The following is a 15,181-nucleotide window of genomic DNA, read 5'->3' as shown; positions in this document are numbered from 1 at the left end:
GCAACAAAGAGTGAAAATTACATATCCCTGTCTGGCCAAGACAGGGGTACCACCGAATCTACCTTGGCCCAATGCTGATTTTTTTAATGAGGTGTAGAATTTTTATAATTTGTCTTTTGGTGAGCAAGTTAGCTCTAAAAATGAAATATTGGAATAGATAGCAAAGAAGCTCCATGCAAAAGATTTTAGATTAAGAAGGCATCTTGACAAACCCAGATATTTCAGTATGGGGTGGAGAAATAGGCAAGAAATGTGGCTCTTTCCCACAAGGATATTCTGAAAATCTTAGTGCAGTTTTTGGTCTTACTAGACTATTTGGGTCTATTTATTTATTTTTTTATTTGTCTATATATTTTTTATATTTATTTTATATTTAGGTCTATTAAGACCTAAAACTGCACTGACTTTTGGAAAAAGCCTTGTACAAACCCTCTTCTTTCCAGGAATGGGGTCAGGGTGAAGGGACAAAGATCAAAATAAGACACTTAGCTAATGAACTTCTTCATATCTCAAAAGCTGCAAGGTCTAAACCAGACTGGGGAAGGCTATGATAATCAAGAAGAAAAACCACAAAGTGAGGATTAACTATTCTATGTATCATGCATGGGCTCATTTGGCAATCTGATGAAATCCAAGGATACATTATCAGAATAATGCTTTAAATGCATGAAATTAGATAAGATCACAAAGAAAACCAACTATATTGAAATACAGGTATAAAAATATTTTTACAGACTCCAGATTAAGAATCCCTGGCATAAAAAGGCCTCTTCTTTTTTTTTTTTTTTTTTTTTTTTACCAATTTGATACCAAGGAAGGAAGGAAGAGAGGAAGAAAGGAAGTGAGGAAGGAAGGAATGAAAGAAGGGAAGTATTTGTCAAATGTCTACTTTGTGCCAGACATTGTGCAAGGCACTTAAATATTATCTTGTTATTCACAAAAAAACTCTTGGAGCCAAATGCTATTATTATCCTCATTTTACAGTTGAGGAAACTGAGGCAAACAGAAGTTAAGTGACATATCCAGGGTGACACAACTAGAAAGTGTCTGAGGATGGATTTGAAATAAAGTCTTTCCTACCTAACTGCCTCTAAGAGCTAGGACTAAACAGTGGGCAAAGAGAAATCAAATTATTACACCCTTTGAGGATCGTAGATAAAAAAAAAACTGGAAGAACCTCAGAGATCATTTAATTCTAATATTTTACATTTTTAAAAACAAAACAGGACCAGTGAGATGAAGTAATCTGCCCACAGTTACATGAGTGGTGGAGATCCCAAGCCCTTTGATTCTAATTCTTTTTCCAGTGTACCACACTCCTTTGATATTTCTTCTGCCTCCTCCTAGAATTACCTTAGAGACTAGACTCAGAATCAGACTGTATATAACTTATCATTATAATGGACTAGAAGCTTTTGGATAAATTGCCAGTGTGACGCCAACGAAGCCCACCGTCCATTCAAATAGGCAATCAATTCTGTACTCTAGGGGCATGGCTTTCTGCTCTCTATAGAGAGCCCCAAGTGAGAAAACCTTCCAGTCATAAAATATCCTTCCCACTTCTATGTACTCATTGGACTAAATGATCTCTAAGGTCCCTTCAATTTAAGACAGAGAAATTCAACACTCATTTGTTAAGAACTTTGCCACAGGCAAAAGCTAGAAAGAAAGCCAAAAATTAAACTACCTGCCCACACTGCGCTTAGATATTGCTGGGATGGAGGTTTGGGAGGATATGATATTTGCACAGATAAATAAATTCAAATTTAACTCAGAGGGTTGGGTTGGTAGAGAAACTGGAGGAGGTAGGAGGTAGTTAGCCCTTGAGCTGAGCCTTGAAGGGAACTTGGGATTCTAACAGGCAGAGATGAGGAGGGAGAGTATTCCAGGAGATGGCATGCAAACAGTCATAGTCTGACTGGAATGTAGAAGCGTTATGGAGAATAGTACGTAATTATCTTGGAAAGTGCTGGAATCCAGAGGAATCTGTATTTTACCCTGGAGGTGACAGGGAGTCATTGAAGTATCTTGAGCAGATGGTGCCTTGGGAATGTCAGACCTGTATTTTAGGAAGTATCAAGCTCCTCGCCCTAAACCCTATGTGTCCTACTCCTACTTCACGTGCATGTGTGTGTATTTGATCTTCCTCCCCCAGGCATTTGAACATATGGGAAGCAGGCAATTTTTAAATTCCATAGGATTGCTTGAGGTACCACTTGACGAATTATTTGGTACAATTCAGTGGTTCTTAACCTTTTTTATGTAGAGAAATTCCTTTGGTAGTGTGGTGAAGCCTATGGATCCCTTTCTCAGAAGAATGTTTTCTAAATGTATAAAATACAATATATAGGATTAGAAAGGAAAGGAATAATATTGAAAATACAGTTATCAAAATATTTTAAAAAACAAAACTAGGCTACACACCCCAAGTTAAGAACCCCTGATGCAGAGGAATAAGAATTATAGGTATGGTGTGTGTGTGTCTGTGTGTGCGCGCGTGTGTGTGTGCGTGTGCGTGTGTGTGTGTATGTGTGTGTGCATGTGCGTTCATGTGGTTTTGTGGGGTGGCAAGAGACTGATGGGAGAAAATTGCACAGTAGATCTTTGGGAAGCAATGCATAGCCATCAAAGATGAAATGGTTGGGTCTTTAGGGTTTCTGAAGCAGTAGCCAACATGCTACATATAATTTCTACTATAATAATCCTTCATGAATCAAGATTATCAAATGCTGCCAGGGTTATAAAATGACACTCGATGTAAAACACCACTGGCTAGAAACACTCAAGAAAACTAAATTCAAATTCAGCAACATATCAAGCTATGGATTTGAAAAGGAGAGATGATCTGGGCTTGAAAAACACTACGACTGAAAATGAAAATGGCTTGGACAGATACAACATTTCAAGGCTTACAAACTGGTTTATATACACTTTTTTCCTTAGTTGATCCTAAAACCAAAGTGTGAATTAGGTAGTAGGAATATCGTTCTCCCTCTCTGAAACATGCCAGAGAGCACCAGAGACTTGCCTAAGGTCACAACAGTCAGTAAGCTACGTCAGAGCTTCAGTCCAGGTCTTTGCATTCCAAGGCCGCTGCTGATTTTTTCTATCACATCACACTGTACTAGGAAAGCCATTCCTCTGTGAGTGGTTTAACCCAGTGAAATGGAAAGAGCCTTCCCGGAGGAAGGAGACGTGGATTCAAATCCCAGCTCTAAATGAGTCCACTTCAGTTTTCTGGGTCTGAGTTTTCTCTTATATAAATACAGTATTCTCTAACATCTCTTTCAAATCTAACAATCTATGAGTCTGTACTGTTGATGCAGAAACTCAGAATCAGTAAGCGTTCTAGGCTAACATCATCTGGCTTTTGTGAACTAAAAAAGAAAAGGAAGACCAAAAACTTTGAGGAAAGAAAGGGGTTCTTCTTGCATCTGCTCAGACACTGGGAGCTTCTTCCCTGGCTTCACAACCAACAATCTATTTTTTTCAATGAGCCCTTTTTACATCGCAGCATAAGTACTCTATGAACACTGGGTGTGCTTTAAGTGAATGCCCTGAATGCACTACTTTTTCACCTTCATCTATTAGACTCCCGACCTTCTTTCAAAGCTCAAGCACCACTGCTAATCCCCCTCGTTGCTACTGCCTCCCCCTTTCCAAATGACCTTCCATTCATTGTGTATATATTTTGTATTTATTGAAAACTAATAACTTGCAACCCTAACATAACATCGGTTATGTATTTAAAATACACAGGGCATCTAAATGGTACAATGGATAGAATGCTGGGCCTAGCGTCAGGAAGAGTCTTCTTCCTGAGTTCAAATCTGGCTTCAGATACTTAAGTGGGTGTGTGACCCTGGGCAAGTCACTTCATCCTGTTTGCCTCAGTTTCCTCATCTGTAAAATGAGCTGGAGAAGGGAGTGGCAAACAACTCCAGTATCTTTGCCATGAAAACACCAAACAGGTTCATAAAGAGTCAGACATAACTGAACAGCAACTTCCTAAATCCACAGTGAGTACTCTATCTACTGTGCCACCTCATAGATCTGTAACTGAGAAGGACCTTACAGATCTAGTTCAAACATTTTATAGGTGAGGAAATGAAGGCTACAAGAGATTAAATGACTTGCCCAAGGTTATATAGCTCAGGAATCTTATTCAATGGGTAGGATTTGTGATTTCAACAGTATAGAGCAGTACCAGATAAGAAAACTCTCTTTACCAATGCATCTACTAATCTTGATTACTTAGAGCAGGATGTCAAACTCAAATTGAAAAGGGGGCCACTAAGTCATACTTAAGGATCCCTGTAAGCTGCATATTGACTTAGTTTTAAAACATAATGTTATCTCAGTTGTATTGTATTTTTATTTATTTTGTAAAACATTTCCCATTTACCTTTTTAGGGGGGAGGTAATTGTGGTTAAGTGACTTGCCTAGGGTCACACAGCTAGTAAGTATCTGAGGGCAAATTTGAACTCAGGTTCTCCTAACTCTAAGACCAGTACTCTATCCATTGCACCACCTAGTTGCTCTCCAATTATGTTTTAATCTGGTATATTTTGATACCTCAGGGCCAGACCCTGAGAGATTAAATGATTTGCCCTGGGTCATACAGACAGTAGTACATGTCAAAGGTAGGACTTGTGCCCAGTTCTCCTTGACTCCAAAGCTGGTTCTCTATCCACTATGTCACAGTACCCTTTATTAAGTAAAAGAGAAAAGCAGAACACAAACAACCCCATGTTTGGTGCCATGATTTTGGGAGCACATCTATCCATCACATACCTACGGTGTATTTTTTTTAAAAATTATTTATTTAATATGTGGCTTTCCCCTGAATTACATGTAAGAACAATTTTAACATTTGTTTTTAAATTTCTGAATTCGAATTTCTCTCCCTTCTTCCCTCCCCACCCCCTTCATTGAGAAGGCAAGCAATTTTATATAGGCTATACATGTGTAGTCACACAAAACATATTTTCATATTAGTCATAATGTAAAAGAAAACAGACCTCAAGAACAAAAAAGAAAGTTTAAAAAGCGCTTTGATTCCTGTTCGGACACCATCAATTCTTTCTCTGGGGATGGACAATTTTTTTCATTAGTCCTTCAGAGTTATCTTGGATCACTGTATTGCTAGGAATACCTAAAGTCATTCACAGCCAATCATCTAACAGTATTGCTGTTACTGTGTACAGTGTTCTCCTGGTTCTACCCATTTCACTTTCCATCAGTTCATGCAAATCTTTCCAGGTTTTTCTGAGAGCATCCTGCTCATTATTTCTTATAGCACAACAGTATTCTATCACAATCACATACCACAACTTGTTCAGCCATTCCCCAATTGAGGACATCCCCTCAATTTCCAATTCTTTACCACCAGAAAAGAGCTGCTATAAATATTTGTGTATATCTAGGTCCTTTTCCTTTTTGTTTTTTATCTCTTTTGGGATACAGTGTATTCCAAGTGTAGTGTATTATTTGGTCAAATGTATGCATGGTTTTATAGTCCTTTAGGCATGGTTTCAAAATTGCTCTACAGAATGGTTTAAGCAGTTCACAACTCTGCCAACAGTGTATTAATGTCTCAATTTTCCCACATCCCCTTCAAAATTTGTCATTTTCCTTTTCTGTCTATTAGTAATCTAATAAGCTGAGATAGTACCTCAAAATTGTTTCAATTTGCATTTCTCCAACCAATGGTGCTTTAGAACATTTTTTAAAATATGGCTATAGATAGCTTTGATTACTTTATATGAAAAACTTCATATCATTTGATCATGTATCAATTGGGGAACAGCTCTTATTTTTATAAATTTGACTCAGTTCCGTACATATCTGAGAAATGGGGCCTTTATCATAGAGACTTGCTTCAAATTTTTTTATACTTATGATTACTGACTGCATTTCCCTCTATCCTATTCCTGCCTCTGCCCTGTCAAACATGTATTAATTAGACTTAGTACAGTCAGTGCTTAATAAATATTTGTTGATTTGACTATATATGAATAAGACCTTTTAAAAAATACAAGAACTTGTACATCTTCAAAATAGTGACCTTGTGAGGCTATATACTAAGTTCAATGCTGTGCTTATTTGAAATACTTTTGGAACTTCTCTTTTGTGGCTGTCTTCAGGGTCAGCAAATGAGCCACACCAGCACATAAGTCATTTTAAACCAAATATCTAGTTGATTCCCTTTTTGGATACTGCCAAAAACTCAATCCTCTCTTAAAGGATGAAAATTTACCACCAATGGAACTATTTATAAGAAACGTTTCTGCAAACTTTGAAAGCAGTTCCCAATGAAGAATTCTAAAAATATTTTAAGCCATGTTAATATTGCTGGGATAAATATGTCACCTCCCAAAGACCTTGATTTGAAGGGACTGATGCTCACTCTGGTGCATATGTTTGGGAATAATTGTTAAAAAAAATTAGTTGTTATTTTATGTCATACCTCACAACACATGAAAGAACATCATTTGAGTTACAGTTAATTCATTGTATTGTCAAGTCTTACCGGGTAGCAAGTTTATGGCAAATGACACCAGTGTCCGTAATGACCTCACTCAGTCTCATCTCAAGATGTACCTTTCCCTGAAACACATAAGACAAAGCATGATATGAAAATGAGGGAATACTAAGCAAACCGTCCCTTCATTCCCATCAGTCTCACTGCCAAACCGTGGTTTAACAATGAAATCTTGTCTTGCTAACCACCCACTCACAGAATTTCCACCCATAAAGCATAATGACTGCACAAAACTGTATCGACCTTCAACTGCCCATTTCCTATTGACCATGACTCAGACTGACTGAATTAATCACTTAACTAGAGTTTTCATCGGAAAGAATTTAATGTTTAAAAATTTTGTTCAAATGAACCACTCTTCGCAAGAATTAGAGCCATGTATGCTCACTGTTTACATCTGGTAGGCCTTTTCATAACCGAGAGGTCAAAAATAAAATAAAAAATTACTTTAAAAAAGTAAACTCTGTAAAAGAATTGTACATAAATGAGAGCACCTGAGAACACTGCTCCTTTTGGAGATGTCTGTGGCACTAGCTAGCAGAGGTACTGAGAATAAAATAAGTGTCCCCCCAAAAGCTTACATTTTGCTGGGAGAGAAGGACATATCCATATTAAAAAAGCTATGTACAGATTAACTGTAAAGTAATGAGGTGGGCTGAAGGGGAGAACTAAACAAGAATGAACGTTGCCCAGATTTTGATGTGCAATTGGACAGAGCAGGAGTATCAAGTCAAATATGCTGGCTGGTGTCTCTGTGCAGCTCACTCAGATTAAAATGTAATTTGGAAATATTTAATAAAATAAAAAAATTAATAGTATTAACATGTCATTTTTCTAAGTCAATAAGTCCTTATGTTGATTTAGTAGCCCTCATTTCTATTTCAGTTTTACACCACTAAGATAGAGATGGCCCACCATGTTCTTCCATCAATGTATATATCTTGACATCTTGGATAGCCTCTGAAAATGGACAATTAGTTGGGCCAGCATTTGAAAAGGAAGAAAATGTGCCAGATTGTATTTGTAAACCTATACAGTCATTTTGATAATCCCAGACTCCTTCTTGACTATAAGCCAATTTTAAAAACACCAATAGTCTCCTAATATTATTTTGAATCATGGAACATCATAAATTGGAGATTAAAAATTGCACAAGACCCAAAAAACAACATAGAGAAGGATGAAGTGAATACATGGGCTTAAGCTTATTGTCGCTGATAAAAATGCATGAGACATCCTCAAAGAAATGTATGTTAAGAAAATACTTGCTTTACCTACCTTACAGAATTATTTTAAGAAAAGTACTATGTAAGCCTCAAAGAGCTATATAAGTATACAGTTGTTACTATTATGTTCTCATAGTACCAATCTTCACTCTTTTGCTATACCAACCACTAAGTAAAGCCTAAATACAGAGGTAGAAAAATACCAAAACTATATTAGTCTTGTATAGGAAGGGCCAGGCTTAGTGTTCATGTGTGCTTTAAACATAGATATCTAGTAGAAGAAGAAGGAGCAGGAGGAAGGAAGGGATGAGAAGAAAGAAGAAAACCAAAGAAAAAGCACTGTCTAAGGGGAGAATCCAAGACAAAGAGAGCATGACCTTGTAGATAATTCATAGAACTAGGGACTAGTCCCAACTGCTCTACTCCAGTGACTCTCCCCTACTAAATTCCACCTGTCTGATCCTAACAATGCTTTTCTATTTTGTTTCTCTTGGATCTTGTTGAATCAATTAGTACTAAATACTTTTTCCCGTGAAGATATTTGTTCTACTATCTTTTCAAGCATGCATGTGACCACTTAAATCAGGGATTTTCAGGTGGTCCAAGTATTTAGAGAGGAAAAAAATTACATCTTTATTTCAGTATAATTGATTTCCTTTGTAAGCCTATGCTTTTTCTTAAGTACATTTGTAAACATTATTCTGAGAGGGGATCCAAAGATTTCGCCAGACTCCCCAAAGAGGTCCATGACACAAAAAAGGTCTTAAAATCCCCTGCCCTAAATAGACCATAAGTTTGGAAAGGGCAAGCATTGATCTTTATATATCCTTTTTACCATTTCCTCCTAGGCAGTGCCTCACACTGAGTCATGTACCCCATAGGCTCTCCATCAATGTTTTCTGAAGACACTCTCAATAGTCACTCCCAAAGTCATCCAGTAACCTTGTGCAATCTGCTTTCCATGGGCACGTTTCACCATTCTTACAAGAGGAATATATATTTTCCACTTAAGTCTATTTGTGAGAATCAATGAATGAGCAAAACAGAAGATAATACTCTGTAGAATTTAAAACACTATAAATATAAGTTATGATTACTATTAGTAGTAGCATACATTACTAATGATGGCTCTGTCAGTAATGCAGAGGGGAAATGCTTCTGAATAGGACAGAGTTTCATGATGATGCAATGCTTGCTTCTAAATCAACAGGATCAGTAGGGGAGTGAGTAAGCATTTATTAAGAGGCTACTATAATGCCAGGCATTGTACTAACTATGGGAAATACAAACAAAGGCAAAAGACAGTTTTTGTCTCTGAGGAGCACACAATCTAATGCAGGAGACAACATGCAAACAAATATATACAAATAATCCATGTACAAATAGGAAGTTATCAATAGAGGGAAGGCATTAGAATAAAAGGGGTGCAGGAAAGACTTCCTGTAGAAGATGGGAATTTAGTTGAGCTTTGAAGGAATCCAGGAGGTAGAGATAAAAAGGGAGAACATTCCAGGCATGGGGGAAAGTCAGAGAAAAGCCCAGAACCAAGATATAGAAAGTCATTTTTGGGGAGCAGCAACGAGACCAATGTTATGGGACTGAAATGGGGGTATAGTGTATAAGAAAACTGGAGAGGTAGGGAGGAGAGACATGCTATGAAGAGCTCTGAATGCCAAACAGAAGATTTTGTGTTGAGCCACCAGAATTTGTTGAATAGGGAGATAAAATGGTGAGATCAACAACTATTTCATAGCTGAATGGAGTATGACCTGGAGTGAGAAGATACTTGTGGCAGGCAGTTCAATCATTAGGCTATTGCAATAATTCAGGTGTGAAGAGATGAGGGCCTAGACCAGTTGGATGACAATATCAGAGCAGAGAAGAAAGAATACTTAAGTGATGTTGTAAAGGTCAAATTGATAGGATGGGGTGGGATGCAGTAAGAGATAGTGAGGAATGGAAGAGAACACCTAGATTACAAGTCCAGAGAACTGGGAATATGGTGCCATCCTTGAGAGTAAATAAGGAATTTTGGAAGTGCGGAAAGGAAATTTGGGGGAAAGATAATGAGCTCTGTCTTTGGCATTTTGAGTTAAAGATGTCTACTGTATGCACAGTTTGACATGTATAAGAGGAAATGAGATGTGAGACTAAAGGTCAGCAGAGAGGTTAGGGTTAGAAATGTAGACCAAAGTATTGTCAGCATAAAGACAATAATTAATTCCATGGTTGCTAATAAGATCACAAAGTGAAGTAGGGAGAGGAGATGAAGACCCAGGACAGAATCCTGGGGGATACCTATGGTTAGTGGATGACAACTGGATGAAGATTCAGGGATTAAGACTGAGGAGGAAGAGAATCCGGAGAGAGGATTCCCAAAACTCCAGAGAAAAGAGAGTATCAAGGAGAAGATGGTGATTAACACAAGCAAAGCTCAGAGAGATCAAGAAAAAGGGATTTAGAAAAGGCAGAGGGATTTGGCAATTAAGAGATCAATGGTAACTTTGGAGAGAGTAATTGAATAATGAAGTTGAATTGTTCAGATGATTAATGAAGTCAGAAACCAGACTGCAGAAAATAAAGAAGAGAATGACAGGAGAGGACGTAGAGGAATCTATTGTAGATAATCTTCTCAAAGAGTTTATGGGATGATAACTTGGCAGGAATGGAAGGATCAAGTGAGGGGCTTTGGAGGATGAGGGAAACATGAGAAGGTAGGAGAAAAGCCAGTAGATAAAGATTAAAAATAAGTGAGAGACCAGAGACAGCAGAAGGGGAAATCTGATGGAGGAGACAGGATGGCATAACATTGTCTATGCACGTAGAGAGGTATGTCTTGGCAAGGAATAGAATATTATCTTCTCGTGGGACAGCATGAAAAGGAAAATGGTGGAAGAAAGCCTCTGAGTTATAGGAGAGGAGGAAGAGAGAAGAGGGAGCTCTTGGTGCATGGCCTCTCTTTTTTCTACAAAATATGAGGCAGTTTTCAACTGAGAGGGCAAGGGGAGAGAAGATCATGGGAAGTTTGAATACGAGTGAAAAGGTCTGGAAAAGCCATTGTGGAGTGTGCGGTGGGAATTTAATAAAAAAAAATATATAGAAGGATTTTCTATCAAAAGTGAAGGCCTCACTGAGTTATGTAACATAAATTTAGTAGGCCCAATCAAAGCGTTTGTGAGATCTTCTCCACCTTCGTTCAGCAGCAAGTGTATAGGAAAGGAAGCAGCAGATGGTGGGAATGATCCATAGGTGAGGCTTTTGTAGGACATAATTGATAATATGACAAAGGAGTCAGGTATTCAAGAGAAAAGAACACTGTAGAGTTGAAGTGGTTCACCAAAGAGTCAAGAAGAGGAAAGGACGAGAGAGTAGCTAGTACAGGGTTGATGGCCTGAGAGAGAATGAGGGGTTAAGGAATTGGAGATCAAGGTGTGGACAAGAAGTGTTGGAATTTTTGTAGCCAGTGTCTGATAAAGGCCTCATTTCTAAAGTATATAGAGAACTGAGTCAAATTTATAAGAATACAAGTCATTTCCCTATGGATAAGTGGTCAAAGGATATGAAGAGGCAGTCTTCAGAAGAAATTAAAGCTATCTATAGTCATATAAAAATGCTTTAAATCACTATTGATTAAAGATATGCAAATTAAAACTCTGAGGTACTCCCTCACACCAATCAGATTGGTTAATATGACAAAAAAAGAAAAATGATAAATACTAGAGAAGATGTAGGAAAAATTGGAACACTAACGAGTGTTGGTGGAGTTGTAAATGATCCAAATATTCTACAGAGCAGTTTGGAACTATGCCCAAAGGGCTATAAAACTGTGCATTTGACCCAGTAATACTATTACTAGGTCTGTTTCCCAAAGAGATCATTAAAAGGGAAAAAGACCCATTTGTACAAAAATATTTATACCAGCTCTTTTTGTGGTGGCCAAGAATTAAAAACTGAGGGAATGCCCATCAACTGGGAAATGGCTGAACAAGTTGTAGTATATGGATGTAATGGAATACTATTGTGCTATGAGAAATGATGAGCAAGAGGATTTCAGAAAAACCTGGAAAGACTTACATGAACTGATGCTGAGTGAAGTCAGCAGAACCAGAACACTGTACACAGTAACAGTAACACTGTGTGTGTGGTGACCAGCTCTTCTCAGCAACACAATGATCTAAGACAATTCCAAATGATTCATGGTGGAAAATGCTGTCCCTTTGGCTCTGATTCTTCTTTGTAATGGTAAGATAATTTGAAGATTCTCCCTGCCCCTTAATAGGCCCATTGACTTGCTTTGAGCTCTGGCTGGAGTCACAAGGAGCCGATGGTGGGAGGAGTTTGCCATAGGTGGAGCAGGAAGGGTGCAACAGGAAGAGGGAGTGAGGGGGAGCTGAGAGAGAGCACAGGCAGAGCAGAGCAGAGCAGCTAGCATGAGTGAGAGTGATTTTGCCCAAGGGGGCTTATCTGTGGGGAGGCCTGAGGGAGGGAAGGCTTGGGGATGGCCATGGTCCCTGCATTGATAATGTGTATAGATTTCTTTGTTCCTATGGTGGATCTGGCTTTCTGGTATCTGAATAAATATTTTGGTCTTGTCTTAGAGGAAGAGAGTTTATATTTTGTGAATTAACCCTGGAAATATGCCTGCACATCCACAGTGGCTGCTGTGGGTACTGTATTGGTGTTACATTCTTTCACAACATGACTAACGTGGAAGTATGTTTAATATGATTATACATGTATAGTCTATATCAGATCGGTTGCCATCTTGGGGTGGGGGAAGGGAGGGAGAAAAAAATTTGGAATTCAAATCTTAAAAAAGGCAATGTGGAAAATTATCTTTACATATAATTGAAAAAATAAAATACTATTAAAGGAAAAACAAAAATTAGAGTTTGATATGGGAAGGCAAAGGGAGAGGTGGAAAGCCAAGAGATTCTGATCGGCCAAGGGAATTTCAGAGTGACTGGAACCTTCTCTGAAAAGATGATTTGAGAATGTATATCAAAGGATCTATAAAAGAGTATGGTTCTTCAGGACCTTTCCTCCAAGTAATTCACACTGATCTACCACCTACTTCCATGAGAAAATTTATATTTGGGGGAAAAAATGACAAATGTTAGCTCAAAAGGCAGAACGCAAGAAAAGTTCTAACAACTGGAGAGATTTTGAACTTGATTAGATTTCCTCTGTTTTAGGGGATCTATGAGAATAGTACATGCCATTACAGTTCCCTCCATGAAGGCTAGTGAAATATTTTGAAAAACAATCATTTATCAATACCTTTTGTTTCTATATTACTAACATTGTTAAATGCATCCCTCCTTCCCTTCTCAGAGAACTTCTCCTTCTAACAAGAAAGTGGGCAAAAGAGTTCAATAAAATTAACCAACGTATTGAAAAACTCTGACAATATATACAATCTTGCAATTCAAAAGGATTCATGAGGAAAAAGGCTATTCACATCCTGAGAAAGAACTGACAGAATCTAAATGCAGTTTCAATCATATAATTTTCACCTCATTTTTTTCATATTTTATTCTTTTGGTCTATTTCTTCTTTCACAACGTAATTACCATGGAAATATGTTTTACATGATTACACATATATAACCCATATCAAATTGCTTACCACCAAATTGCAGGGAGGAGGTAAAAAATTTGGAACTTAAAGGGTTTTTTTTGTTGTTTTTTTATTTTATTTTTCATTTTTAACACAGTTTATAATAGATAAAACTATTCAAACTTTTGGTCGGGTGATACTTCTTTTTAAAGAATTTACAATACGGACCACAAAAGAAATTTTTTTTAAACATTAACCGAGACACAAATAATATTTATGTTGCTAGCTTCTCAAGCTCTTGACCTAATTGTCTCCACAGTATTACTAAGAATTAAAGGACCCTAACTTAGTGTTGTTGGTCTAAAGTCCTATGCCTAATAGCTTAATTTTAGACTTAACCTCAGATGTTCCCCTACCAATAAACTCAAAGTTTTTTAAAAACAAATGTTAAAAATTATCTTTACATGTAATCAGACAAAATAAGATACTATTAAAATTTTTAAATAAAAACAGAATTGATATTCATTAAGAAATATATATATACACATACACACATATACATATACATGCATAAACACACACACATATACATTGCAGTCTTCTCTATTCCTGTCTCTACCTCTGGAAAGAAGTGGGGGAGATACTTGCTCATATCTTTTCTTTTAAACAAGCTTGGTCATTATAATGATGTAGCACTCGTTTTTGACTGACAACTGCTAAAATGTAGTACTTTCAAACAGGCTTCAAATAAAGTGGAACCAGGGTTTGCTGTTTGGATAACCTATGAGCAACGCCCTATTCTCTATCTCTGGCTGCAATAGTTTGGGAGGCCCATCATTAGAAAACTGTGGACCAAAAAACTTCACAGGGTGGAAATTCAGAAGAAACCAGCCTTGCTCACACCCTTCTCAAACCCACCAAAACATGTACCTCATATTTCTACCAGCTGTAAATTTGTGGTTCAAACCAAATATACTATGTACAAAAAAAAACCCAAAACCTACAACTTAGCCATAAAAGTTCTCATACATTAAAGCAAAGCTAAGCATCTCCTCTGAACTCAAGGAGTTCTTTGATTGCCTCTAGGGAATAAATACTTCCAAAATGAGTGACTTTCTTGTCCACACTCCAGCCTTCCTTATAATCCTCATTCAGTAGGGCCATTTTGCCCTTCACATCAAATACGCTTTCAAGACGGTGCCGCTAAAAGCACAACAAACCGCGCCCATAAATACTAGCTAAAGTTAAAAAGAGGTTCTTCTGTCATGGAGGTGGACTGATTGAGAAGATGATGGGCTTTGGTTGCCACGCAGTCATGTGGCAACTGGTTCCAGAACTTTAAATAAATGTACTTTCCTTGGGAAGTTGTAAGTGACAAGGATTTTTAAGCTACTCCACGATCCTTGGCACCACAAATATGGAACTATTATGAGCCAACAGCAGAGGCAGGCTACTCCCAGGACTGAGGGTACAACCTTCCAGACCCTTCCAGGAAGAAAGCTAAAAGTGATAACATCAATTTTACTGAACTGATCCCGTCCTTTGGAATAGATAATTTATTCTAACAATGATTAACGAACACCTACTATGCATACTGTTCTGGCATTATAAAAGACTGTGCCAACAGTTCATGGGATCGTAGGATTCAGGATAAGAAGGGACCTCAGCAATGATCTAGTTCTCATTTTACAGATGTGGAAACTGAGGCCCAGAGAAAGGAAAGTGACACAAGTGAGAAAAGGAAGAGAGCTGGGATTCAAACTCAAGCTCTCTAACTCTAAATAAATAATGATATCAATTATACTAGAGGGTCTCATGGGGGTCTACGTGGGTAGCCCAGTTTATGAGTAG

General features: G+C 37.7%; 1 protein-coding gene across 3 annotated transcripts in view; it reads right to left on the bottom strand.

Annotated features, from left to right (window-relative positions):
• Window positions 1-15,181, bottom strand: part of RASA3 (RAS p21 protein activator 3) — a 283,743-nt gene that overhangs the window by 99,977 nt on the left and 168,585 nt on the right. For all 3 annotated transcript variants that reach the window (XM_072621862.1, XM_072621863.1, XM_072621864.1), the window contains exon 5: window positions 6,534-6,610. In XM_072621862.1, the coding sequence (XP_072477963.1) occupies window positions 6,534-6,610 (77 nt within the window). The remainder of the gene's footprint in view (window positions 1-6,533; window positions 6,611-15,181) is intronic.

Source organism: Notamacropus eugenii, chromosome 6 (assembly GCF_028372415.1).
Source record: "Notamacropus eugenii isolate mMacEug1 chromosome 6, mMacEug1.pri_v2, whole genome shotgun sequence".
Classification (NCBI taxonomy): Eukaryota; Metazoa; Chordata; class Mammalia; order Diprotodontia; family Macropodidae; genus Notamacropus; species Notamacropus eugenii.
This window is presented reverse-complemented; position numbering and strand designations above follow the sequence as displayed.